Consider the following 24,924-nt stretch of genomic DNA (forward strand, 5'->3'; position numbering starts at 1 on the left):
TAAAGGGCAAAGAGAGCAAAAAAATATATGGCAAATTACCGGGTAGCCATCTCGTCCTGATTGCCCCTGTGGTAATTAATACGTCATTAATAATTAGACTTTAGGCAGAAAACCATATGGCAACACTTAGAACTCAGTCAGGGCCCCAGATCCCCCCAATATCTGCAGGGTTTGCAGCAGAGGCTGCTGGCTAGTAACTGACTCCTTCAAGCGGGGGGATGCAAGGCTCCAGTGGGTTTGGGGGATGGCGCACCCATTCCTCACCTCATAGGGCCAGGCTGGAGGGGCCCCCAGGGCACATACCACATGTGTCCTCCCCACGTCAGCCAAGGCACATGGCAAGGACCTTGTGGGATTGTGGGCTTCTGGAGGGTGGCATCACAGTTACCATGGAAAATGCTCCTTAAATGGGGCCTGATCTGGGGCCTAGTGAGCAGGATATGGGTTTCCCGTCTGTTGCCACTGGGATGGGGTGACCTGAGGAAGACAGCCTTGGAAACCAGAGATATGGGGGCACGTTTACTGCTACTGGATGCTTCTCTGACCCCATGTGCTCGGAGCAGTGGCTGTCCCGCCAGTGTCCCATACATTGGCATCCATCTCAGGTTGCAGCTTGAGAATTCTGCATTTGTTTAATCCACTTAGTCGTTTAAAAGCCAAGTTTAAAGAAAAAAAACACAAAAAACCAAATTTTCTCCATAGCCCTCTGCATTACACACTTCGGCAAGTTCACGCAGGCTAGCCTCCATGTGACAGTCAGGAAGGACTCAACTGTGAAAAACTGCTCGTAGCCCATAAATCTAGACATTCTCACTTTCTGGCTCAATGTGGTGCTGCTACATGCATCAAGAGGTCCAGATTCTGAAGGGTGCTGATCGGGAAATGAATCATGGTAAGTGGAAGTAAAACGAAGCTGCTCATCTGAAAGGAATTCCTTTAGAAAGTTAATTTTGGCTCAAGAGGACTGTCAATGCCCTTTTTGAATTCATTCATCAGGATTTATCAGGCTCTGAAAAACTGCCAAGATGAATCAAAGGCAGACTTGTCACGTGTCTTGGAGAAGGAATGGGATTTCCGGGGCTGCTGTGGATTGGGCACCAATCACACGCTTCTCAAACTCAGCACCCTCACTGGCCAGCTGTTCTCTCAAGGTCTCTGTTGCCCAACCCAGAGAGTCAAATATTTTGGCAAAGAAGGAAAACGGACCCCAGGATCTAGTGGTCAGGCGCAACATATTCCTGGCATAACTGCCTGACTCCAGAGCTCTTTCTGCCAAAGCATGTGAGACGAAAATGTTTACACAGATCAACTGCTGCTGAACATTTAGGAAATATGGGCATGGTGCTTGCATTGCTGTGCATCAAGCTGAGCCAGAGATTTGGTGAGGAGCAGCCAGGCTCATGTCAGCTCTCTTGCAGGGAAAACAGTCACAGGATGCTTCACTGGGCAAGTCAAGCCCATGGAATCCTGTGCTTGCATTCATCTACAAATCACAAAAAAATATGGCCCTGTCTGGGACTGAATTTAACTTTAAGGACAGACCACTCTAATCAAATATTATTTTCATGAAAGTGCTACACAGAGAGAAAACAAAATGTCTTATCTTTCAGGAGCAGAGAGCATAATCCAGGACACTTACGGGAGGACCTGCAAAACACAAGCAGAGAAGCCACAGTCAGCATCAAAGGGAGAGAGGGTCCCCTCGCCCAGGCCGGCCACTCTCTCACACAGCTCCTGGCCACCCCTCCTAGCAAGGCTTTGATGCTGTCATTGGCCCCAAAGCCAAGTGGCAGGGCAGAGGGAGTGCCTCTGTCCTTGGAGTGGCTGGGTGGGCGTGTGCCTGGTAAAGACAATCCAGCAAGTTTTGGTTCCTGTATGCATTACATGAGGCTGCTGCTGCTTCTTGCTTGGGGCCCATCCGTGTTGGGTTTTGGCAGGCAGTGTAGGAATCAGACCTGTTCCTGCTTGAAGAACAAATTTTGGAACTCACTAGGGGTTGGTTCATTTCCGTGGAAAGGGAGAGACTTGAGAAAGAAAACATTCTGGGTGGAGGTGAGAATACTCCTAGGTGCACTGGATGTGTGAGTGTGTGGCTGAAGCTGACATGTAGGGGGGTCGGGGGCCCATAGCCCAGCTCCAGGGTTAGCGGTGCCGAGCCTGGCTGCGCATGGGGGATTTGAAGGGGGCGAGTCTGGAAGCACAGGTGGCTGCTGCAGGGAAGGCTGGTGCAGCAAGCTGAGACTTGCCCCATGGAGAACACTCAGGTGTTCCTCACCTTACAGTGTGCAAACCATATTGCACATCTATGACAGCATTTGACCTTCTCAACAATCTTTGAGGTATGATGAACATACCCATGTGACAGATGACCACACAGAGGCTCAGAGAGAAAGAAATGACTGGTCGAAGGCAACATAGTTGGTTAGGGGTGGAATTTATCCCTGAAGGAAATCTCCTGACTCTCAAATCCTACACATTTTCCACTAAAGCCATGTTGCTGCCAAACAAGTGACTCCTCTGCTCTCTCCTGGCAGGCCCCAGACCTCAGTCTGGAGAGTGAGGCCGGCACAGGGAGGCGGCCCTCGGCAGTCAGCCAGCCCACACATATTTACGGATCGCCACTGGGTGCAGGTTAATGGGACCAATGGTGAAAGGCAAGATCTCTGACTCACAGAATTTTCCTTGGATGGATCAATACTTAAGAAAACAACGACACAAGGAGGAAGCACAGGAAGCTCCCAGCACGTAATGAGGGGCCAGAGCCAGACTGGGCTGACTCAGGTCGGGAGGCTAGGCTGAGTTCAGAGGGTGAGGAATAGTTATCGGGGAGAGGAACAGGGAGGGAAGCGCGTGGCTAGGAGGGAAAAGCTCTGAACACGCCAAGGTCACTGGGCATCTAGGGTCCAGGCGAAACTGAGCGGGCTGCAGCAGAGGAGAGCCTGGGGAGAAGGCAAGCCAGCCAGACCACAGCATCTCGTTTCCACGTCACTGTCCAGCGGAGCATGATTTGAAGGACAGTGGCGGCCACTGAAGAGTTTTGCACAGAGGAGTGATTTGAGGGAGTGTGAGTGGGCATGAGGATGGGTTGCAGTTGTCCCCCTGTAGGTGACAATGGCCTGGACTTGGGGGCTGGCAGTGGAGAAGAAGAGAAGTGAGTCAGATGGTACTTATCAGTGAGGACAGACAGGACTTACTTGCTCGTGGATTTAATGGTGGAGGATGAGTGGAGAGGTGCATCGGGCATAGAGGAAGGAGAGAGATGAGATAATGATTTTTCGCTTGAGAAACTAATGCATGATGGTGCTAATGCCTGAGAACGTAACGTGGCGGGGGAGTGGGCTGTGTGTTCCCTAAGCCTAGACTAGGGGCCGGGCAGGTTGTTGGCCACGTGGACATCCGTACAGCTGGCATCTCTCTTTCAGCCTGCTCTCTGTTTTACAAAAAAGATAAAAGCCACCAGATGGACTTGCCATTGCCTTTCTGATGCCACACGCCCACACCTGCCTGTACCTGCACCTGTGCCTGGCCTCTGCTCCGTGCCCCTCAGGTTAACTCTGATAGAAGAAATGTTCACATATTGAGGTATGGGGAAGTCATTCTGGCTTATACATGAGTTAACTTGGATTTTCTGCTAACTAAAACATCCTGTTTGTGGCCTATCAAACATACACTGTACACCTGCTTTAATTATTAAAGAAAAGGGCACATTGACCAGAAGTAAAGAATGTCCATGTTAAAAATAAAGATTAAATGCCTCCCTTCCTGGGACACCAATGCTGGTACTCCTTTCATGATAAGATTCCCTTCCCAGGTGCCAAAGCCATACTGACTCACTGTGTACTTGCTGATCTGTTGTTTTGAAACCTTGAAGGAATGTATCCCTGACTTGTTTGTGGTTCTTTGTTCTGACAAGACATAAAACTGTGCTGAAAACCATGCTTCTCTAGAGCAGTTTCTCAGAGTTATCTGTGAGGCTGGCTTCTGGGCTATATTCCTCAGTTTGGCTCAAGTAAAACTCTTTTCTATGCCTTTTATAGATTGTTTATCGATTATTTTCATTGACAACTCAGAGGAGATGACCCGCCTCCTCCTTTTGGGACCCTGCCGCCCCCAAGCTCCCCTGGTCAAGCCTGCCCTTCAAGCATATCCTTTCCCACAGCTCTGAACATGAGAAACCATCCTTTGTTCCACACCCTCCTCTGTTCCGGCCCCAGCTCCTCTCTCCCTCACAGCTGCGCTGCTGGAAGGAGGGGGTCTCCTCTCACTCACCTTCCACTCACCTCATGACCCTACGGTTTGGATTCCATTCTTATCCTTCTACCAAAATGGCACTCACCATGTCTCCAACGACCTCCTCCAATCAATAAGCCTGACAGGATTTCTTCTCCTCCTTGGACTCATCTTCTCCCTCCTTCTAGAAGTGCTCTCCTCCTTTGGCTTCCAAGATGACAGACATGTCCTCCCACCTCCCTGGCTATTCAGCTGACTCAGTCTCCTCTCCCAGCCTCACATGCCAAGGTTCCTCAGGAGCAAGTCTAAGCTTTCTTCTTTTCAGTTCCCTGCTCGTCAGTCTCCTCTCTCCATCTTTCCTAAGGAGCTCTTCCTTGCTCATCAGTCTCCTCTCTCCATCTTTCCCAAGGAGCTCTTCCATGCTCATCAGTCTCCTCTCTCCATCTTTCCCAAGGAGCTCTTTCATGCTCGTCAGTCTCTTCTATCCATCTTTCCCAAGGAGCTCTTCCTTGCTCATGGCTACAATAGGTGGAAGTGTCCCAAATGTAGATCTCCAGTCCTGACCATGCCTTGAGGCCCAGGCTCCCTTTTGGAGCTGCCTGCTTGATTTCCCCTTGAATAATCCCATGATTCCTCAAACAGGGATGCACAGTCACACTCACAATCTTCTGCCCACAAATGTGCTCCTCTCCAGCTCCTGGTCTCTGTGGATGGCATCCCCTCCTGCCCAGCTGGTGAATGGGAAAATGAGGAGTCCTTCTCGACATGCTCTATTGGCACATCCACTGTTTGTTGCTCTGAAGCCCATCCCCTTGGGTCTCTCCCCAATACCACAACCTCATCCATGTTACCAGCATCTCCTGACTTGCAATAGCTTCTTCACTCATCACCCTCTTCACTTGTCCCACAGACATTCACTGAGTGCCTACTGTTCTAAATGCTGTTCTGGGGAAAGTGGGATACAGCAGTGAACGTGACAAACATCCCTGTCCTAAGCATCCCTGTCCTCTTCTAGCGAGAGGACAGCTGAGATACAATAAACATAATAAACAGTACATCACCTGGAAGGCGATAGTGTCATGGAAAGAGACAGGCAGCAGAGCAGGGTAAGGGGCACTATTAGTGCTGGGAGGCAGATTGGGGGGGCCTTGTAGGTGGTTTGTAGGACTTTATCTTCTTTCTGAGATGGGAGCCCTTGCAGGGTTTTGAGCAGAGATAATATGACCTGGTTTATGTTTTAAAAGGGTCATACCATGTGGGGCAGCTATTGCAGTGATGTAGGGGAGAGGTGATGGTGGCTTGCAGCCAGTGGAAGCGGTGTAGGGGGTGGAAGTGGCTGAATTCTGGATTGATTCTGCAGGTAGAGCCAAGAGGATTTCTCTAGACTGTGGAGTCGAAGAGACATGAGTCAAGGAAGATTTTGGCTTGAGTGACTGAAAGGATGCTGTTGCCATCAACAGAGGTGGGGAGACTGTAGGTTGGCAGGTTTGGCTGGAAGCATCAGGAGCTCAGCTGTGCACCCCTGGCCCTCGGGGGCACTCCAACAGTTACAAGGGGGTGCAAAAGAGAAGGAAGTCCTGGAAGCTGAGTGGAGGGAGTGCATCAAGGGGGATGGCAAAATCCCCATGCTGATCAGTGCTGACAGTCATGTGAGGTGAGGACTGAGACCTGATGGCTGGGCCTAGCAATGCAGAGGCCACAGACAGGAAGGGTGACAGGAGTGGACATCTGATGGGAAGGGGAGGGGAGGAATGTGGACAGTGAGAGCTTTCTAGGAGTTCTGCTGCAAAGGGGAGCAAAGATGGAGTAGTTGCTTTGGTGGCGTGGAGTCCAGAGAAGGGATTTCTTCAGGATGAGAGGCACAGCAGCATGTTTGCACAATCAGCTGGAAGGGGAAGACTCGATATGTTGGAGAAAGGGGGATTCCTGGAGTGATGCCCCTGAGGAGGCAAGAAGGACTGGCCCTGGCATAAGAGGTGGCACTGGCTGTGCTCAGGAGCCTAGATAGTCCATCTGTGGCAATAAGCAGGGAGGCAGTGCATGCAGGTGTGTGGCTGTGCAGGTGGGGTTTGTGGAAGTTTTCTTCCAACTGCTCCAACTGTGCCAGTGAAGTAGGAACTGAGGCCGTCAATCACGAGTGAGGTGTGAGAGGCCAAGGGTATGAGGGGCTTCTATACGGATATCAAGATCCCTAGGAGTTCACCCAGAAGTGGTGTTGGAGAGAGGACTGGAGACCCAGGAGCTGAAACCCACTAGCAGTGAAAGGGATGTACCTGGGATCAGAGATGGCTTCCAATATGCTGGCCCAATGCTCTCCAGTCTCCATTCGGAGGCTAGATGCAAATCTGATCATGGCACTCCCGTCCCGCCACTCCTCACTTTCCCATTGTTCTTAGGACAGAGGCTCAAATCCAAAGCCCCATCTATGCTGTGATCTGCCCTTGCCCCTATGCCTGAGCCCCTCGAACTGCTGGGATGAGAGCTGTTATTAATAGAGGGTGGTGGGCAGGCCGGTGGTTATCAGGACAAAGTCAAGCTGGATTCATACCTCCTCATGAACCACGATAAATTCCAAGAGGATCAAAGATTTACATGCCTCAAAAAAATCATAAAAATCCTAGAGGAAAATTTCCTTTCTAACCATGGAGAGGGGCAAACTTTCCCAAGTACAGTTCATAATCTAGAAGCTATGACATAAAGTCTGATCCAACCATACAAAAACAAAAATGTCTGGAAGGCAGAAAGCACTGTCGACAAAGTCAAAAGCCAGAGTGGAAACATATTTCTGACTCATGTCACAAAGGCTAGATACCTTGATATAAAAGTGCTCCTACAAATCAACTCTAAAAACATCAACAATCAAATAGAAAAATGGTCAAAAGATATGAATAGAGAGTACACATAAAATACAGCCCTTTAGGTTGCAGAACAAAAGGAAATCTTCACAATAAAAGAAATGAAAATTAAAACTATAATCATATCAGATTAGAAAGAGTGAAAAAAATCTGATGACATATCAAGGGAAATGAGGACAGTCACCTCACACATTGGTTGAAAGGATAAATTGGTACATTCTCTACAGAGAGTAATTTGGCAATACTAATTAATATTAAAAATTTTTGTGCCAATTGCTACAATGATCCTCCTAGAAACGTATTCCATAGATATATTAACAAATATATAAGACGACAGGTGTATAAGAATACTCATTGTAGAACTAATTGAGATGATAAAGACATTAGAAACAGTACAAGTGGAATTGCTTAAAAGAAGGGATGGGGCTTCCCTGGTGGCGCAGTGGTTGGGAGTCCGCCTGCCGATGCAGGGGACACGGGTTCGTGCTCTGGTCCGGGAAGATCCCACATGCTGCGGAGCGCCTGGGCCCGTGAGCCATGGCCGCTGAGCCTGCGCGTCCGGAGCCTGTGCTCCGCAACGGGAGAGGCCACAACAGTTAGAGGCCCGCGTACCGGGGTGGGGGGGGGAAGAAAAAAAGAAGGGATGGGAGGCTTATCTAAATGGGATACTATGCAGCTGTGAAAAAGATTAAAGTAGTTCTGTATTTCTGATACGGAATAATCTCCCAGGCATATTGTTACATTTTTAAAAAGGCATGTCTTTTAACTGGCAGCCATTTGTGCTAAAAAAATCGGTAGACTTTTGTTTGTATAAACATGGAACATCTCTGGGTGTGGAGAGAAGAATGTGGTCATCAAGTTACTTCCGAGTAGGGGAACGGGATGGTGGGAGGACAGCAGTGGCAGGGGAGACTGACTTTTCACCATGGACTCTTGATGCCATTGGATACACGTGTATAGCTACCAAGTCAGACAAGGCAATAAACTTTAACTTGAAAACAGCTGGAGTAAGCGCTGTGTTTCTGTCTGGTCCTTCAGCTTTTGCTGCCTTTCCTCACACTCACTTCCAAGCTCTCTCCAAGAAAGCTCAGACTGCGATTATCATTCTGAGGACCTGGGGTCCTGAGAGTGGAGTCCGGGGCCTGGTGTGAGGTGCAGCTCAGGAGATGAAGGAGGAGCTGCAAGAGTAACCATCACTCACTTAGGGCTCATCACGCACTGGGAATTCCACCATCAGCTTTCATTTAACCCCTGCTGCAACCTCACCAGCACATTTTACAGATGAGGAAACTGAGGCTCAGAAAGGTTACCACGCCCAGGGTCACGTCCTGCTGAACCCAGGCATGACCCAGGCAGTTTGACTTCAAGCCTAACAAAGTGCAAACTATTTTGGCAGAAAGGGCTCTGACATTCACCGAGTGTCCCCTGAGGTCTCCGGGAGGGTGCGTGGCATGTCTGAGGTCACCTAGCTAGTGGGGAGCAGTTCAGGATGGAAGCAGCGCTGTGGGACCCCAAACCTTCCACCTTCCACTTCCCCAGAGGGGTGTTCAGAGTGGGAATGGCAGCATTCCAGAGACTGATCCCATCACTGGTGGGACAGGACACATCTAGCCCATCTAAGAGATTCTAAAACACACCAAGCCACCACCTCTCTTGAGCCCTGCTGGCACCATATCACCAGTCACCATCACTTGGCATTGGCACCATCCTTACAGCCTCCTTCTTCTTGGTACCTCAACCCCACCAACCAGAGGGGCCTTTTAAAGATGCCCACCCCTTCCCAGGGCTTCCCATTTAAGTGGAATAACATCCAGACTCTCAGGAGGCACAGCGCTCCCATGTGGCCCTGCTCCTTGCTCCATCAGCCTCGGCTAAGCACTGGGTCCCTCTTGTCTCTCTCAGTTCCCCAAGGGGCCAGCCCTCTTCTGCCCCAGGACATTCACACACCCCGCTTTGTGACTGCCCTCATGACCCTGAAACTGAAGACATCTCCTCACCCTTCTCACGCACTTGTTTCCATCACAGCTGGCTGCTATTTCCTTCCAAGCACATATCAGTCTTTACTCCTGAAATCCACTTATTTGTGTTTTATTTATTTTCTGTCAGCCCCACCAGTACGGCAGTTCCCTGAGAGCTGGGGCCCTTTGTGCCTGGCTTCCCGCTGCTTCCCCGAGGCCTAGAACAGGGCCAGGCAGGCACAAGCACTTCGTAAATTCGTGCTGAATGGACGAGAGGGGAGAAGGGAAGGAGTGCTGAGCCCTTGGTTTCTGGGAAATCGGTTCCATGACTCCCCAGGATACCCAAATCCAAGGATGCTCAAATCCCTTGTATAAAATGGTTATATTTGCATATAACCTATACAATCCCCTGTATATTTTAAATCATTTCTAGATTACTTATAATACCTCACACAATGTAAATACTATGTAAATAGTTGCTGGTGCACAGCAAATTCAAGTTTTGCTTTTTGGAACCTTCTGGAAATTAAAACAAAATTCTTATACGTGGTTATTTGAATCCACGGATGTGGGACCTGCAAGTACAGAGGGCCGACTGTACAGGGTTTGTGCTGTGGCTGCCGGAAGCCTCCGGATATGGACTCGCTGGCCAGCCAAGAGTGACACATGGGATGGAGGGCTTGGCTCAGGTTGTCCAGGGGTTCCCTGCTTAGAAAGTAAGGCTGGCTTCAGGGCCTCCAGGAGGCCATGTGGTGGTCTGGCCACGGCCCGCCCCATTCTGCACACAGCTTTCAAGCATGTGTTCCAGGCACTGGCTGGATCTGCTGCCTTTGCTGTCAGGAATGTGGGAGCAATTAAATAAGAGCCAGATGACTTGGAAGATAAATAAAATGGGTCTGAGGGAGTAGGGGGTTCAATGATTCTGGATCCTCTTTAACTGAACTGATGTGGCCCGACAAGGATAGCGTTTCCCAAACTGGGAGCCAATCCTCTCACACCTCAAGGTTCGGAGGGTGCATGAGCTGCTAGTTGACAGGTAAGCAGAAGTGGGTGGAGGGTCTGGGGCCTACAATGCCTCCCTAGAGCTCTTAGTTCTTCTGGGGATGATCTTTTCCTGAGTGTTTCCCAAAGCCTATATTCCTGGAAGAGCAAACTGGGAAGAATTCCCACAGCCTGGCTAGTTTGCAGCCTGCACTCTTGGAGTTGGGGGCTGGCCTTAGTGCCTGAGGCTGCTGGGGTCATTGTCCCTGCTCACAGCCCACACCTGCCCCTCTTGGGCTCTGCCTGGACTCCTGACTCCACTGTGCCTGCTCCCTGATCTGCCCAACAGGCCCTGGCTCAGATCTAGCCCTCTGCCTCTTCCCACTCAGCCAGCTTGGGTTACAGGGTCCTGGCTCTTGATCCTTGGAAACCCACTCACCCATGAGGAAATGACCTTCAGCCATGCTTCTCTGGGGTTTCCCCAGTGGAGCAGAGTAGGCCAAGGCTTTTCAACTGAGTTTGCAGGTAGATGAAATAAGGCTTAGAGGTTAGCAAATCCAGAGCCAATACTGAGTCAGCGAGCCAGACACTTAGGTCAGGCCTCAGGCCCTGGATTTAATCAGGTCGATACTGCCAGGGAGTGTTGAGGCCTTAGAACCTGGCTCTCCAGCTGATGAGCTCTAGACCTTGAGCAAGTGCCTGTTCTCTCTGATGCAAAGTCTGCTTCTGGGAAACGTGGGGAGTAACAATCTCTGCCTCTCTGGACTGCTATGAAGATTGAGTAAGATATTGTGTATACATAAAGTGCCTGGGACAACAGTGGCACATAGGAGGCACCAAAACCCAATGCTGGCTGCAATCACAGTATAGCATTCTTTCTCTTTCTCTGTTTCTAACGCACACACGCATTCTGTGCAGACACACACACACACATGCAGAAAGAAGAGAAACACAGATGGTGGCTTTCCATTGTTTGGCTTCATGTTGCCGAACAAACCCTGACTACACAACAGGTTTGAAGAGTCTCCTTTTGAAACGGCACCTCAGATGGGCCTCCAGCATTTTGACTGTGATGACTCTCAGGTACAAGGCTGTATCCCTGGAATTCCGGGTCAAGTTGGCCAGCCTTGGCATGGAGGTTTGCTCTGGCAATCACCCTACTCAGACACTGCAGGGTAGACAGTGGTGCTGATTAGAAGCCTAAGTGAAAAGTAAACTCATTGGATTAAAAAAAACCCCAAAAAACTAGTTCTATTGAGATGTAATTCACATACCATGAAATTCACTCTTTTAAAAGTATAAACTTCAATGATTTTTGGTATATTCACAGAATTGTGCAACCATCACCATTATGTAATTTTGTTTATCCTTCATTTTTGAAAGAGAGTTTTACTGGACATAAGATTCTAGGTTCTTTTAGTCCTTTGCATAGGTCAGGTCGTCCCACTGCCTTCTGGCCTCCATTATTTCTGGTGGGAAGTCAGCTGTTAATCTTATTGGGGTTCCCTTGTATGGATGAGTGATTTCTCTCTTGCTGCTTTCAAGATTTCCTCTTTGTCTTTGACTTTCAGCATTTTACTGTAATGTGTCTGGGTCTGTATCTCTGCATTTATCTTACTTATAGATCATTGAGCTTCTTGGATATGTGGATTAATGTTTTCAGCAAATTTGGAAAGCTTTCATCCATTATTTCTTCAAAACTTTTTAACGCTCCCTTCTCTTTTCCTGTCCTTCTAGCACCCCCACTGTACATATGTTAGTGTGCTTGAAGGTGTCCTACATTTCTCTGAGGCTTGGTTTATTTTTCTTCATTCCATTTTTTCTGTGTTCTTTATATTGCATACTCTCTATCCATCTATCTTCAAGTTCATTGCTGGTTCAAGTCTACTGCTGAAACTCTCTAAGGAATTTTTATTTTGGTAAAGTCCAATTTATTTTTTTGTCACTGTGATTTAGGTGTCACATCTGAAAAACCATTGCTTAACCCAAGGTCATGAAGAGGTGATGTTTTCTTATAAGGACTTACAATTTTACCTCTTACATTTAGGTCTATGATACATTTTGAGCTATTTTTTGTGTATCATAGGAGGAAGGAGTCCAACTTCATTCTTTTGCATTTAGTAGTCCTACCGCTATTGAATTGTCTTGGCATTCTTGTAAAAGAAATTTGATGGTAAAAGTAAGAATTTATTTCTGGAATCTCAATTCTGTTCTGTTGATCTATTTTTCTATCTTTATTCCAGTACCATACTATCTTGATTACTGAAGTTTTGTATAAGTTTTAAAATTGGGAAGCATGAGGCCTTTACCTTTGTTCTACTCTTTCAAGGTGTTTAGACTATTCTGGATTCTTTGTATTTCCATATAAATTTGAGAACCAATTTGCAATTTCTAAAAAAAAAAATCCAAGTGGGATTTTAATACAGATCGCATTGAAACTATAAATTAATTTGTGGAATATTGCCATATTAACATTTTATTGTCTTCCAATCCATGAATATGGATGTCTTACCATTCATTTAGGTCTTCTTTAATTTCTTTCAACAATATTTTATAGTTTTCACTATACAAGTCTTACACTTATTTTGTTAAATTTATCCCTAAATATTTTATTATTTTCCAAGCTTTTATAAGTGAAACTGCTTTCTTAATTTCATTAAAAATTCTTCATTGCTAGTGTATAGAAATATGATTGATTTTTATATATTGCTCTTGTATCATGCAATCTTGCTAAACATCTTCATGAGCTCCAATAAATTTTTTGTGGATTCTTTGTGTAAGTAAATAAATAAATAGCATAATCCAAAAGACATTCAACATCATTAATTATTAGGGAAATGCAAATCAAAACCACAATGAGATATCACCTCACATCTATCAGAATGGCTACTATTTAAAAACAGAAAAAAAAAAGACAAGTGTTAGTAAGGAAGTAAAGAAATTGGAAACTTTGTGCACTGTTTGTGGGTTTACTTCTGGGCTCTTGATTCTGTTCCATTTGTCTATGTGTCTGTTTATTACTATAGCCTTATAGTACAGCTAGAAATTAGGAAGTATGATGCCTTCTGCTTTGTTCTTCTTTCTCAGGATTGCTTTGGCTATTTGGGGTTTTAAAAATCCATTTACATTTAATGTAAATGGATTTGGAATTTAATTTCTATATGTCTTATACCTTTTTTATTCCTCTATTACTCCATTACTCCTTCTTTTTTTGTTAACTAGATCTTTTCTAGTGTAACATTTAAAAACTTTTTTATTGGAGTATAGTTGATTTACAGTGTTCTGTTAGTTTTAGGTGTACAGCAAAGTGAATCTGTTATACAAATACATATATCCACTCTTTTTTAGATTGTTTTCCCATATAGGCCATTACAGGGTATTGAGTAGAATTCCCTGTGCTATACAGTAGGTACTTATTAGTTACCTATTTTATGTATAGTAGTGAGTATATGTCAATCCCAATCTTCCAATTTATCCCTCTCTCTGTAGTGTACCATTTTAATTCCTTATTTCTCTTATATTTTTTGGAGTTATTTTCTCAGTCGTTGCCCAGGGGTTTATAATTAGCATCTTAATTTAAAATAACCTGGTTTGGATTAATAGCAATTTACTTTCAGTTGTATACAAATACTTTGTTCCAATATAGCTCTGTTGTTATCTCTTCTTAGTACTATCATTGTCATAAATTACTGTTTTATACATTATAAGCCCATCAACACAGTTTTATCAAAATTGCTCTATGCAATTGACTTTTAACTCAGAAGAGAGAAAAGAGTTACAAATAAATACATATTTTGGCCCTGAACCAAGATGGCGGAGTAGAACGATGTGCTCTCACTCTCTCTTGCGAGAACACCAGAATCACAATGAGCTGCTGGAAAATCATTGACAGGAAGACACTGGAACTCACCAAAAAAGATACACCACATCCAAAGACAAAGGAAAAGCCACAATGAGATGGTAGGAGGGGCGCAATCACAGTAAAATCAAACCCCATAACTGCTGGGTGGGTGACTCACAGACTGGAGAACACTTATACCACAGAAGTCCACCCACTGGAGTGAAGGTTCTGAGCCCCACGTCAGGCTTCCGAACCTGGGGGTCCGGCAATGGGAGGAGAAATTCCTAGAGAATCAGACCTTGAAGGCTAGTGGGATTTGATTGTAGGACTTCGACAGGACTGGGGGAAACAGAGCCTCCACTCTTGGAGGGCACACACAAAGTAGTGTGTGCATCGGGACCCAGGGGAAGGAGCAGTGACCCAATAGGAGACTGAACCAGACGCAGCTGCTATTGCTGGAGGGTCTCCTGCAGAGGTGGGGGGTGGCTGTGGCTCACCGTGAGGACAAGGACACTGGCAGCAGAGGTTCTGGGAAGTGCTCTTTGGTGTGAGCCCTCCCAGAGTCCTCCATTAGACCCACCAAAGAGCCCAGGTAGACTCCAGTGTTGGGTTACCTCAGGCCAAACAACCAACAGGGAGGGAACCCAGCCCCACCCATCAGCAGTCAAGCGGATTAAAGTTTTACTGAGCTCTGTCCACCAGAGCAACAGACAGCTCTACCCACCACCAGTCCCTCCCATCAGGAAACTTGCACAAGCCTCTTAGATAGCTTCATCCACCAGAGGGCAGACAGTAGATGCAAGAACTACAATCCTGCAGCCTGTGGAACAAAAACCACATTCACAGAAAGATAGACAAGATGAAAGGCAGAGGGCTATGCACCAGATGAAGGAACAAGATAAAACCCCAGAAAAAAAGATAAATGAAGTGAAGATAGGGAACCTTCCAGAAAAAGATTCAGAATAATGATAGTGAAGATAATCTAGGAGCTCAGAAAAAGAATGGAGGCAAAGATCGAAAAGATGCAAGAAATGTTTAAAAAAGACCTAGAAGAATTAAAGAACAAACAAACAGTGATGAACACTACAATAACTGAAATGAAAACTACACTAGAAGGAACCAATAGCAGAATAACTGAGGCAGAAGAACGGGTAAGTGACCTGGAAGACAGAATGGTGGAATTCACTGCTGTGGAACAGAATAAAGAAAAAAGAATGGAAAGAAATGAAGACAGCCTAAGAGACCTCTGGGACAACATTAAACACAACAACATTCACATTATAGGGGTCCCAGAAGGAGAAGAGAGAGAGAAAGGACCAGAGAAAATATTTGAAGAGATTATAGTCAAAAACATCCCTAACATGGGAAAGGAAATAGCCACCCAAGTCCAGGAAGTGCAGAGAGTCCCATACAGGATAAACCCAAGGAGAAGCACGCTGAGACACATAGTAATCAAATTGGCAAAAATTAAAGACAAAGAAAAATTATTGAAAGCAGCAAGGGAAAAATGACAAATAACATATAAGGAAACTCCCATAGGGTTAAGAGGTGATTTCTCAGCAGAAACTCTACAAACCAGAAGGGAGTGGCATGATATACTTAAAGTGATGAAAGGGAAGAACCTACAACCAAGATTAAACTACCCAGCAAGGATCTCATTCAGATTCGATGGAGAAATCAAAAGCTTTACAGACAAGCAAAAGCTAAGAGAATTCAGCACCACTAAACCAGCTCTACAACAAATGCTAAAGGAACTTCTCTAGGTGGGAAACACAAGAGAAGAAAAGGACCTACAAAAAAGCCCCCAAAACAATTAAGAAAATGGTCATAGGAACATACATATCGATAATTACCTTAAATGTGAATGGATTAAATGCTCCAACCAAAAGACACAGGCTCGCTGAATGGATACAAAAACAAGACCCATATATATGCTGTCTACAAGAGACCCACTTCAGACCTAGGGACACACACAGGCTGAAAGTGAGGGGATGGAAAAAGATATTCCATGCAAATGGAAATCAAAAGAAAGCTGGAGTAGCAATACTCATATCTGATAAAATAGACTTTAAAATAAAGAATGTTACAAGAGACAAGGAGGGACACTCCATAATGATCAAGGGATCAATCCAAGAAGAAGATAAAACAATTATAAATATATATGCACCCAACATAGGAGCACCTAAATACATAAGGCAACTGCTAACAGCTATAAAAGAGGAAATCAACAGTAACACAATAATAATGGGGGACTTTAACACCTCATTTACACCAATGGACAGACCATCCAGAATGAAAATAAATAAGGAAACAGAAGCTTTAAATGACACAAAAGACCAGAAAGATTTGATTGATATTTATAGGACATTCCATCCAAAACCAGCAGATTACACTTTCTTCTCAAGTGCGCATGGAACACTCTCCAGGATAGATGACATCTTGGGTCACAGATCAAGCCTCAGTAAAATTTTTTTTTTTTTCTGTACATGGGCCTCTCACTGTTGTGGCCTCTCCCATTGCGGAGCACAGGTTCCGGACGCTCAGGCTCAGCCGCCATGGCTCATGGGCCCAGCCGCTCCGCAGCATGTGGGATCTTCCCGGACTGGGGCGTGAACCCATGTCCCCTGCATCAGCAGATGGACTCTCAACCACTGTGCCACCTGAGAAGCCCAAGCCTCAGTAAATTTAAGAAAATTGAAATCATATCAAACATCTTATCTGACCACAACGCTATGAGATTAGAAATGAATTACAGGGAAAAAACGTAAAAAACACAAACACATGGAGGCTAAACAATACATTACTGAATAACCAAGAGATCACTGAAGAAATCAAAGAGGAAATCAAAAAATACCTAGAGACAAATAACAATGAAAACACGATGATCCAAAACCTATGGGATGCAGCGAAAACAGCTCGAAGAGGGAAGTTTATAGTTATACAAGCCTACCTCTAGAAACAAGAAAAATCTCAAATAAACAATCTAACCTTACACCTAAAGGAACTAGAGAAAGAAGAACAAACAAAACCCAAAGTTAGCAGAAGGAAAGAAATCATAAAGATCAGAGCAGCAATAAATGAAATAGAAACAAAGAAAACAGCAAAGATCAATAAAACTAAAAGCTGGTTTTTGGTTTTTTGGTCCAGAGCACAGGCTCCGGACGTGCAGGCTCAGCGGCCATGGCTCACAGGCCCAGCCGCTTCGCGGCATGTGGGATCTTCCCGGACCGGGGCACGAACCCGTGTTCCCTGCATCGGCAGGCAGACTCTCAACCACTGCGCCACCAGGGAAGCCATAAAAGCTGGTTCTTTGAGAAGACAAACAAAATTGATAAACCATTAGACAGACTCATCAAGAAAAAGAGGGAACGGAATCAAATCAATAAACTTAGAAATGAAAAAGGAGAAGTAACAACTGACACTGCAGAAATACAAAGCATCCTAAGAGACTACTACAAGCAACTCTATGCCAATAAAATGGACAACCTGGAAGAAATGGACAAATTCTTAGAAAGGTATAACCTTGCAAGACTGAACCAGGAAGGAATAGAAAATATGAACAAACCAATCACAAGAAATGAAATTGAAACTGTGATTAAAAATCTTCCAACAAACAGAAGTCCAGGACCAGATGGCCTCACAGGTGAATTCTATCAAACATTTAGAGAAGAGCCAACACCCATCCTTCTCAAACTCTTCCAAAAAACTGCGGAGGAAGGAACACTCCGAAACTCTTTCTATGAAGCCACCATCACCCTGAGACCAAAACCAGACAAAGATACTGCAAAAAAAGAAAATTACAGACCAATATCACTGAGGAATATAGATGAAAAAATCGTCAACAAAATACTAGCAAACAGAATCCAACAACACATTAAAAGGATCATACACCATGATCAAGTGGGATTTATCCCAGGGATGCAAGGATTCTTCAATATACGCAAATCAATCAATGCGATACACCATATTAACAAACTGAAGAAGAAAAACCATATGATCATCTCAATAGATGCAGAAAAAGCTTTTGACAAAATTCAACTCCCATTTATGATAAAAACTCTCCAGAAAGTGGGCATAGAACCTACCTCAACATAATAAAGGCCATACACGAACAAACCCACAGCAAACAACATTCTCAATGGTGAAAAACTGAAAACATTTTCTCTAAGATCAGGAATAAGACAAGGATGTCCCCTCTCACCACTATTATTCAACATAGATTTGGAAGTCCTAGTCATGGCAATCAGAGAAGAAAAAGAAATAAAAGGAATACAAATTGGAAAAGAAGTAAAACTGTCACTGTTTGCAGATGACATGATACTATACATAGAGAAGCCTAAAGATGCCACCAGAAAACTACTAGAGCTAATCAATGAATTTGGTAAAGTAACAGGATACAAAATTAATGCACAGAAATCTCTTGTCCTTCCTATATGCTAACAACGAAAGATCAGAAAGAGAAATTAAGGAAACACTCCCATTTACCATTGCAACAAAAAGCATAAAATGCCTAGGAATAAACCTACCTAGGGAGACAAAAGACCTGTATGCAGAAAAGTATAAGACATTGATGAAAGAAATTAAGGATGATACCAACAGATGGAGAGATATACCATGTTCTTGGATTGGAAGAATCAATATTGTGAAAATGACTATACTACCCAAAGCAATCTACAGATTCAATGCAATCCCTATCAAATTACCAATGGCATTTTTTACAGAACTAGAACAAAAAATCTTAAAATTTGTATGGAAACACAAAAGACCCCGAATAGCCAAAGCAGTCTTGAGGAAGAAAAAGAGAGCTGGAGGAATCAGCCTCCCTGACTTCAGACTATACTACAAAGCTACAGTAATCCAGACAATATGGTACTGGCACAAAAACAGAAACATAGATCAATGCAACAAGATTGAAAGCCCAGAGATAAACCCATGCACCTATGGTCAACTAATCTATGACAAAGAAGGCAAGGATATACAATGGAGAAAAGACAGTCTCTTCAATAAGTGGTACTGGGAAAACTGGACAGCTACATGTAAAAGAATGAAATTAGAACACTCCCTAACACCATACACAAAAATAAACTCAAAATGGATTAGAGACCTAAATGTAAGACTGGACACTATAAAACGCTTAGAGGAAAACATAGGAAGAACACTCTTTCACATAAATCACAGCAAGATCCTTTTTGATCCACCTCCTAGAGTAATGGAAATAAAAACAAAAATAAACAAATGGGGCCTAATGAACTTCAAAGCTTTTGCACAGCAAAGGAAACCATAAACAAGACGAAAAGACAACCCTCAGAATGGGAGAAAATATTTGCAAATGAATCAATGGACAAAGGATTAATCTCCAAAATATATAAACAGTTCATGCAGCTCAATATTAAAGAAACAAACAACCCAATCCAAAAATGGGCAGAAGACGTAGTCATTTCTCCAAAGAAGACACACATAGGGCCAAGAAGCATATGAAAAGCTGCTCAACATCACTAATTATTAGAGAAATGCAAATCAAAACTACAATGAGGTATCACCTCACACCAGTTATAATGGGCATCATCAGAAAGTCTACAAATAGCAAATGCTGGAGAGGGTTTGGAGAAAAGGGAACCCTCTTGCACTGTTGGTGGGAATGTAAATTGATACAGCCATTATGGAGAACAGTATGGAGGTTCCTTAAAAAACTAAAAAGAGAATTACCATATGATCCAGCAATCCCACTACTGGGCATATACCCAGAGAAAACCATAATTCAAAAAGACACATGCACCCCAATGTTCATTGCAGCACTATTTACAATAGCCAGGTCATGGAAGCAACCTAAATGCCCATCGACAGATGAATGGATAAAGAAGATGTGGTACATATATACAATAGAATATTAGCCATAAAAAGGAATGAAATTGGGTCATTTGTTGAGACGTGGATGTATCTAGAGATTGTCATATAGAGTGAAGTAAGTCAGAAAGAGAAAAACAAATATCGTATATTAACGAATATGTGTGGAACCTAGAAAAATGGTACAGATGAACCAGTTTGCAGGGCAGAAATTGAGACACAGATCTGTCTCAGAGAACAAACGTATGGACACCAATGGGGGGAAGCGGCGGGGGGTTGGGGATGCTGATGTGATGAATTGGGTGATTGGCATTGACATGTATACCCTGATGTGTATAAAATTGATGACTAATAAGAACCTGCTGTGTAAAAAAATTAATAAAATAAAATTAAATATATATATATATATTTTGGGACTTCCCTGGTCGTCCAGTGGTTAAGACTCTGTGCTTCCCCTGCAGGGGGTGTGTGTTCGATCCCTGGTTGGGGAACTAAGCAAGGGTGCAGCCAGAAATTAAAAAAAATAAAGACATTTATACTGTCTTTCATATTTACCTGTGTAGTTACCTCACTGAAGCTCTTTATTTCTGTGTGTGGATTTAAATTACTGTCTAGTGTCCTTTAATTTCATACTGAAGGAGTCCCTTCAGTATTTCTTGTAGAGCAGGATGCTAGTGATGAATTCTCTTCATTTTTGTTTACTTGGGCATGTCTTAATTTCTTCTTCACTTTTCAAGTATAGTTCTTCTGGCTATAGATGTCTTTTTTGACAGTTTTTCTTTTTTTCATCACTTTGAATATGTCATACTAACTGCCTTTTGGCTTTCATGGTTTTTGATGAGAAATCAGCTATTAATCTTATTGAGGATCCTTTTTCTGTGATGAGTCATTGTTCTTTCGCTGCTTTTAAGATTCTTTCTTCTGTGCATGTCGAGAAGTGGGAGGATCCAGCTCTCAGCCATGGAAGTTGCCAAGGTCAGTGGTGAAGTGGCCACCATGGTGTTTTTTAAAAAAAAGATTCTTTCTTCATTTTTTTCCTTTTGGTAATGTGGCTATGATGTACTTAGATTTGGATCTCTTTGAGTTTATTCTACTTGGAGTTTGTTGAGCTTCTTAGATGTGCAGATGAATGTTTTCTTCATATTTGGGAAGATTTTGGCCATTAATTCTTCATATATTCCTTCTGCCTCTTTCTCTTATCCCCTACTGAGGCCCCCATTATATAAATGTTGGCACACTTGATAGTGTCCCACAGATCTCTGTGATTCTGTTCATTTTTCTTCATTCTTTTTTTCTTTCTCTTCCTTAGACAGGATCATCTCAATTGACTTGTCTTCAAGTTTGCTGATTCTTTCTTCTGCCAGCCCAAATCTGTTGAGCCCCTTTAGTGAATTTTTCATTTCAGTTATTGTACTTTACAGCTCCAGAATTTCTATTTGGTTTCTTTAAAAAATACTTTCTATCTTTTTATTGATAATCTCCATTTGGTGGCACATAATTCTTATGGTTTCCTTTAATTCTTTAGACATGGTTTCCTTTAGTTCTCTGAACATATGTATAATAGCCAATATAAAATCTTTGTCTAGTAAGTTCATCTGGGCTTCCTCACTGACAGTTTTTACTGACTGCTTTTTTTCCTCTTTTTTTTTTTATTGCCATACTTTCTTGTATCTTTGTGTGTCTTTGTTAAAAATTGGGCATCAAATAATCTAATATGGCTACTCTGGAAACTAGATATCCCTCTTCCTTTCCAGGGTTTGTTGTTGTTGTTGTTTGTTCAGGGGCTTTTTTGAGCTAATTTTCTGAAATGTGTACTCTTTGTCACGTGCAGCTACTGAATTCTCTGCTTGCTTTGCTTAATTGTCAGCTTAAGACAGAGGTTTTCTTTAATGCCTTGATCTGGTAAGTCTCCCATTCTGTTCTGAGGGGCTCTTTGTGTGTGTTGAGCATAACTTCAACACTCTATTAGGTTACAACTCTGCTTTTGCCTTTACTTCTTGCTTGAGTGGAGACTCAAGGTCAGCCAGAGGTGAGAGACTGGGGCTCTTTTAGGTCTTTCCCTGCATGGGCATGCGTCTTCTAGATCCCCAGGTATATGGGAGCATTTCAAAGCCCCTTTGGACAGCTCATCCCCTAGATTTTCATTTAAGTTTTTGTGTCAGCTTCTTGTTTGCTCCAACTTGTATTGCCACCTCAGGCAGCTGCAAAGTTAAACAACTGCTGCTGAGTGTATTTGGCAAGCACTCTGGGGATAGGGCTTTTCCCAGTAAGTGAGCTCTGCATCAGGTCAAAAAAGATGAGTTTTGTGTATGGGCTTTTCCAGGGAGCTAACAGACAGTGACAAGTTTCAGAGAATGAGCATTTGGGGAGCTTCAAAGTTGTTCTGCCACCTCCAACGGCTGCTAGTTTTCACAGGTACTGTGATTGTGAGGCTGTGATGGTTTTTAAGGCTACCATGGGGCTGGGGAGATGGGCAAATTAAAATGCTACAAACCTCACTGTTCTCAGCAAGTTTCAGACCTTTTTCTTAAATTAACATTTCTTAGGTTGTTACCAGATGCTAATTTCCAGGATTCTGAAAAGGTCAATTTTTCCTAGTGTTCTTGCTGCTTTTATGGAGGAGCAGATTTTCAGAAGTCCTATCTCTACCATCCCAGTAGTGATTCTTCCACTGTATTTTTAGAAAGGGTTTCTTGGGGCCAGGGTGGATAAAAAACCCTGACACTAAAACTGCTGACCTAAGGCTGGCGGCTGCAGAGATTTGGTGAGCACCTCCTTTTGTCTCTGTAGCTTTAGCACAAGCATCAGCCAAGCAGGATTTGATTGTTTTCATCCTTGTCTCTTCCTGCTTCCTAAAAAGTCCCTCTTTCTCTCTCCCTCCTCCCTTCCCTCCCTCTTTCCCGTCAACAAGCATTTGTTGACCATATCTTTAGTGCCTGCGGGTCAAGCTCCTTCTCTGAGGAGCCTGTGCTTTGGTGGAGAAGGACATGTTTGCAGAGCAGACCACCAGCACTGCAGGGAGTGCTGCGACTGAGGGAGGGATCTAGGGGGCTGGGGGAGCCAGGGTAGAGTGATGGATGCTCTTGGGGAAAGAGAAGTCTGGAAGGAGAAAAAATACTGTCTAAGTTCCCTAGAAAGGGAATACCAAGGGTAGTGCTCGGTTTCCCCAGCTGAGAAATAGGCCAGTGGGGAGATGAAAAATCCACTCCACTACAATAGAGACACAAAAACACTGTAGGACCTGTGAGCCATATTCCAGACAAAGGCTCCCACTGGGAGCTGGAGAGAACCCATCCCCACAGGCGGGCAGGGTCGGCTCTGTCTGCAGGTCTGCAGCAGCAGCAAGAAGCCATCTCAGCCAGATATTGTCCCACCAGGCAAAAAAGAGCCTTTCTCCCTGGGGCGAAAAAAAGCCTGGTTTGTACAAGGAAAGGGCCCAAAGCCAAGAGGCGCATGTGTGTGAAACTATCTAGAAATAAACACAAGGCCCAGCCAAAGCTAATCAGAGAGGGACATCTGCTCTGTGCTACTCACACCATTCTGTGACAGGCAGAGAATCAGGACATCGCGTGGGAAAGGGCAGTGAAGGGGAGGAGATGCTGCCCATCCCTTGCCCAGCAGCTGACCTTAGATGAGACACTTCTCCCCTTGGAGCCTCAGTTTCCTTATCTGCAAAATGGGGATAATAACATATTTTTATCTTTTGCAGAGCTCTGTGAGGATCACGTGAGATGAAGGACTTGAAAGGACCCAGGGCAGTGTCAGGGGCCCAGTAAGTCCTTGTCTTTCTTTGACTTTTAGATCAGTTGTAAATTGGAATCATAATTCTAATGGGTTTTTGAGTAAGTTGAGTAATATTATACTTTGTCCTAAAAAAAGTCACTATGTATTCCTCATCTTCTTCCAAAAAGGACTTCAGGAGCTTACAATAAAAGGCAATAAAACCTTTTACGAGGGCAGAAATAAGAACTGAGTGATGAAGTGTGTATTTGGCTGATGGTGCAGGTAGGTGATTACACACAAAATCCATTGCAATCAAACACAAAACAGTCCTCAGCTTCTGGAAGTCAAAGCAAACAGAGTGCCAGGAAAGGTGTTTCCTTCCAGTGAACTCTGGGGAGTTTATCTGGAGGGCTTCTATGTAGGGACCTAGATAGCGCAAGCACGCAGCAAAACGAGAGGACAAGAGGCCCATGCCCAGTTTCAGGAAGAAGAGTCTGAGGTTCAGAGAGAACCTGCCCCCTTTCTCCCAGGCTCAATCTGCCTTTACCACCATGCTCTCTTTATGAATTTGCTTAGGGGCTGAGCACATGTGTATTCTTTCATTCATTCACTGTTCTGTGCATTTCCATTCCCTGGAGCCTCCTCTGCACCGGGCTCTTGGCTGGGTTGGTGATAGCCCCAGCCAGAGGGATTAGATATAAGCCTTTCTGGAGGAGATGCTTGAGCTAGACTGAAAGGACAAAGAATAGTGAATTTGGGGTAAGAGTCCAGGTAGAGGAGGAGACATTCTGGGGGTGGGGAGGACATAAGAGTACAGGTTCAGAGTGGGAGGGCCCCAGACATCCACAATGAGGCTGGAGGTAGGGGACATGGGAGGAACAGTGGTGAGAACTGCAGGAGGCTGTGCTGATGAGGACAGTGCTGTGACATACTGAGGAGGAGGCTGATGGGGATTTGGTGGGGGAGTGGGGAGGGAGGGATTAAGGATGATGCCCTGGTGTCTGCATAGGGAAGCAGGCGGCTGGAGGCCCCCTCCCTGCAATGGGGAACTAGAGGAGAGCAGCTGGGGGAAGTGCTGGGTTCACTGGGGCCAGGTCCAACCTCTGGGTCCAGAGGAGATGACTGGCTGGAGGCAGGAAGTGGGGGCGTCATCAGCATTATGGGGGCGCTGGAGTCACAGGGGTGGGAGAGAGAGAAGAGGGCCAAGGGCAGATCCATTTAAGAGGCAAGTGGGCCCCATAGGAAAGGCATACGAGAAGGGGTCAGAGATGTGGGAGGAAACGCAGGCAAGAGTCAGAGGGGGACCCAGGGGAATGGCCAATGTGAGGCCCAGGAAGAGAGACAGCAACGCATCTGTGTCTGCTGGTACGGCGATCAGGTGGTCAGTGGTAACTTTGGTCAAAAGGATGTGAGTGGCGTGACAGTGAGAAGAGACTGGAGAGGCTGGGAGGAGTGGAAGGCAAGGCAGAGGAGATGGGAGTGGGGTAGGGGT

The 24,924-nt window shown here is 44.6% G+C and overlaps 1 protein-coding gene across 1 annotated transcript in view; it reads right to left on the reverse strand.

Annotated features, from left to right (window-relative positions):
* COL23A1 (collagen type XXIII alpha 1 chain) overlaps positions 1–24,924 on the reverse strand; it is a 354,266-nt gene that overhangs the window by 44,886 nt on the left and 284,456 nt on the right. The window contains exons 4-5 of the mRNA XM_073802876.1: positions 1,640–1,647; positions 40–66 (exon numbers count right to left, since the gene is read on the reverse strand). Of these exons, the coding sequence (XP_073658977.1) occupies positions 40–66; positions 1,640–1,647 (35 nt within the window). The remainder of the gene's footprint in view (positions 1–39; positions 67–1,639; positions 1,648–24,924) is intronic.

The sequence above is a fragment of the Tursiops truncatus genome, chromosome 3 (assembly GCF_011762595.2).
Source record: "Tursiops truncatus isolate mTurTru1 chromosome 3, mTurTru1.mat.Y, whole genome shotgun sequence".
NCBI classification, from domain to species: Eukaryota; Metazoa; Chordata; class Mammalia; order Artiodactyla; family Delphinidae; genus Tursiops; species Tursiops truncatus.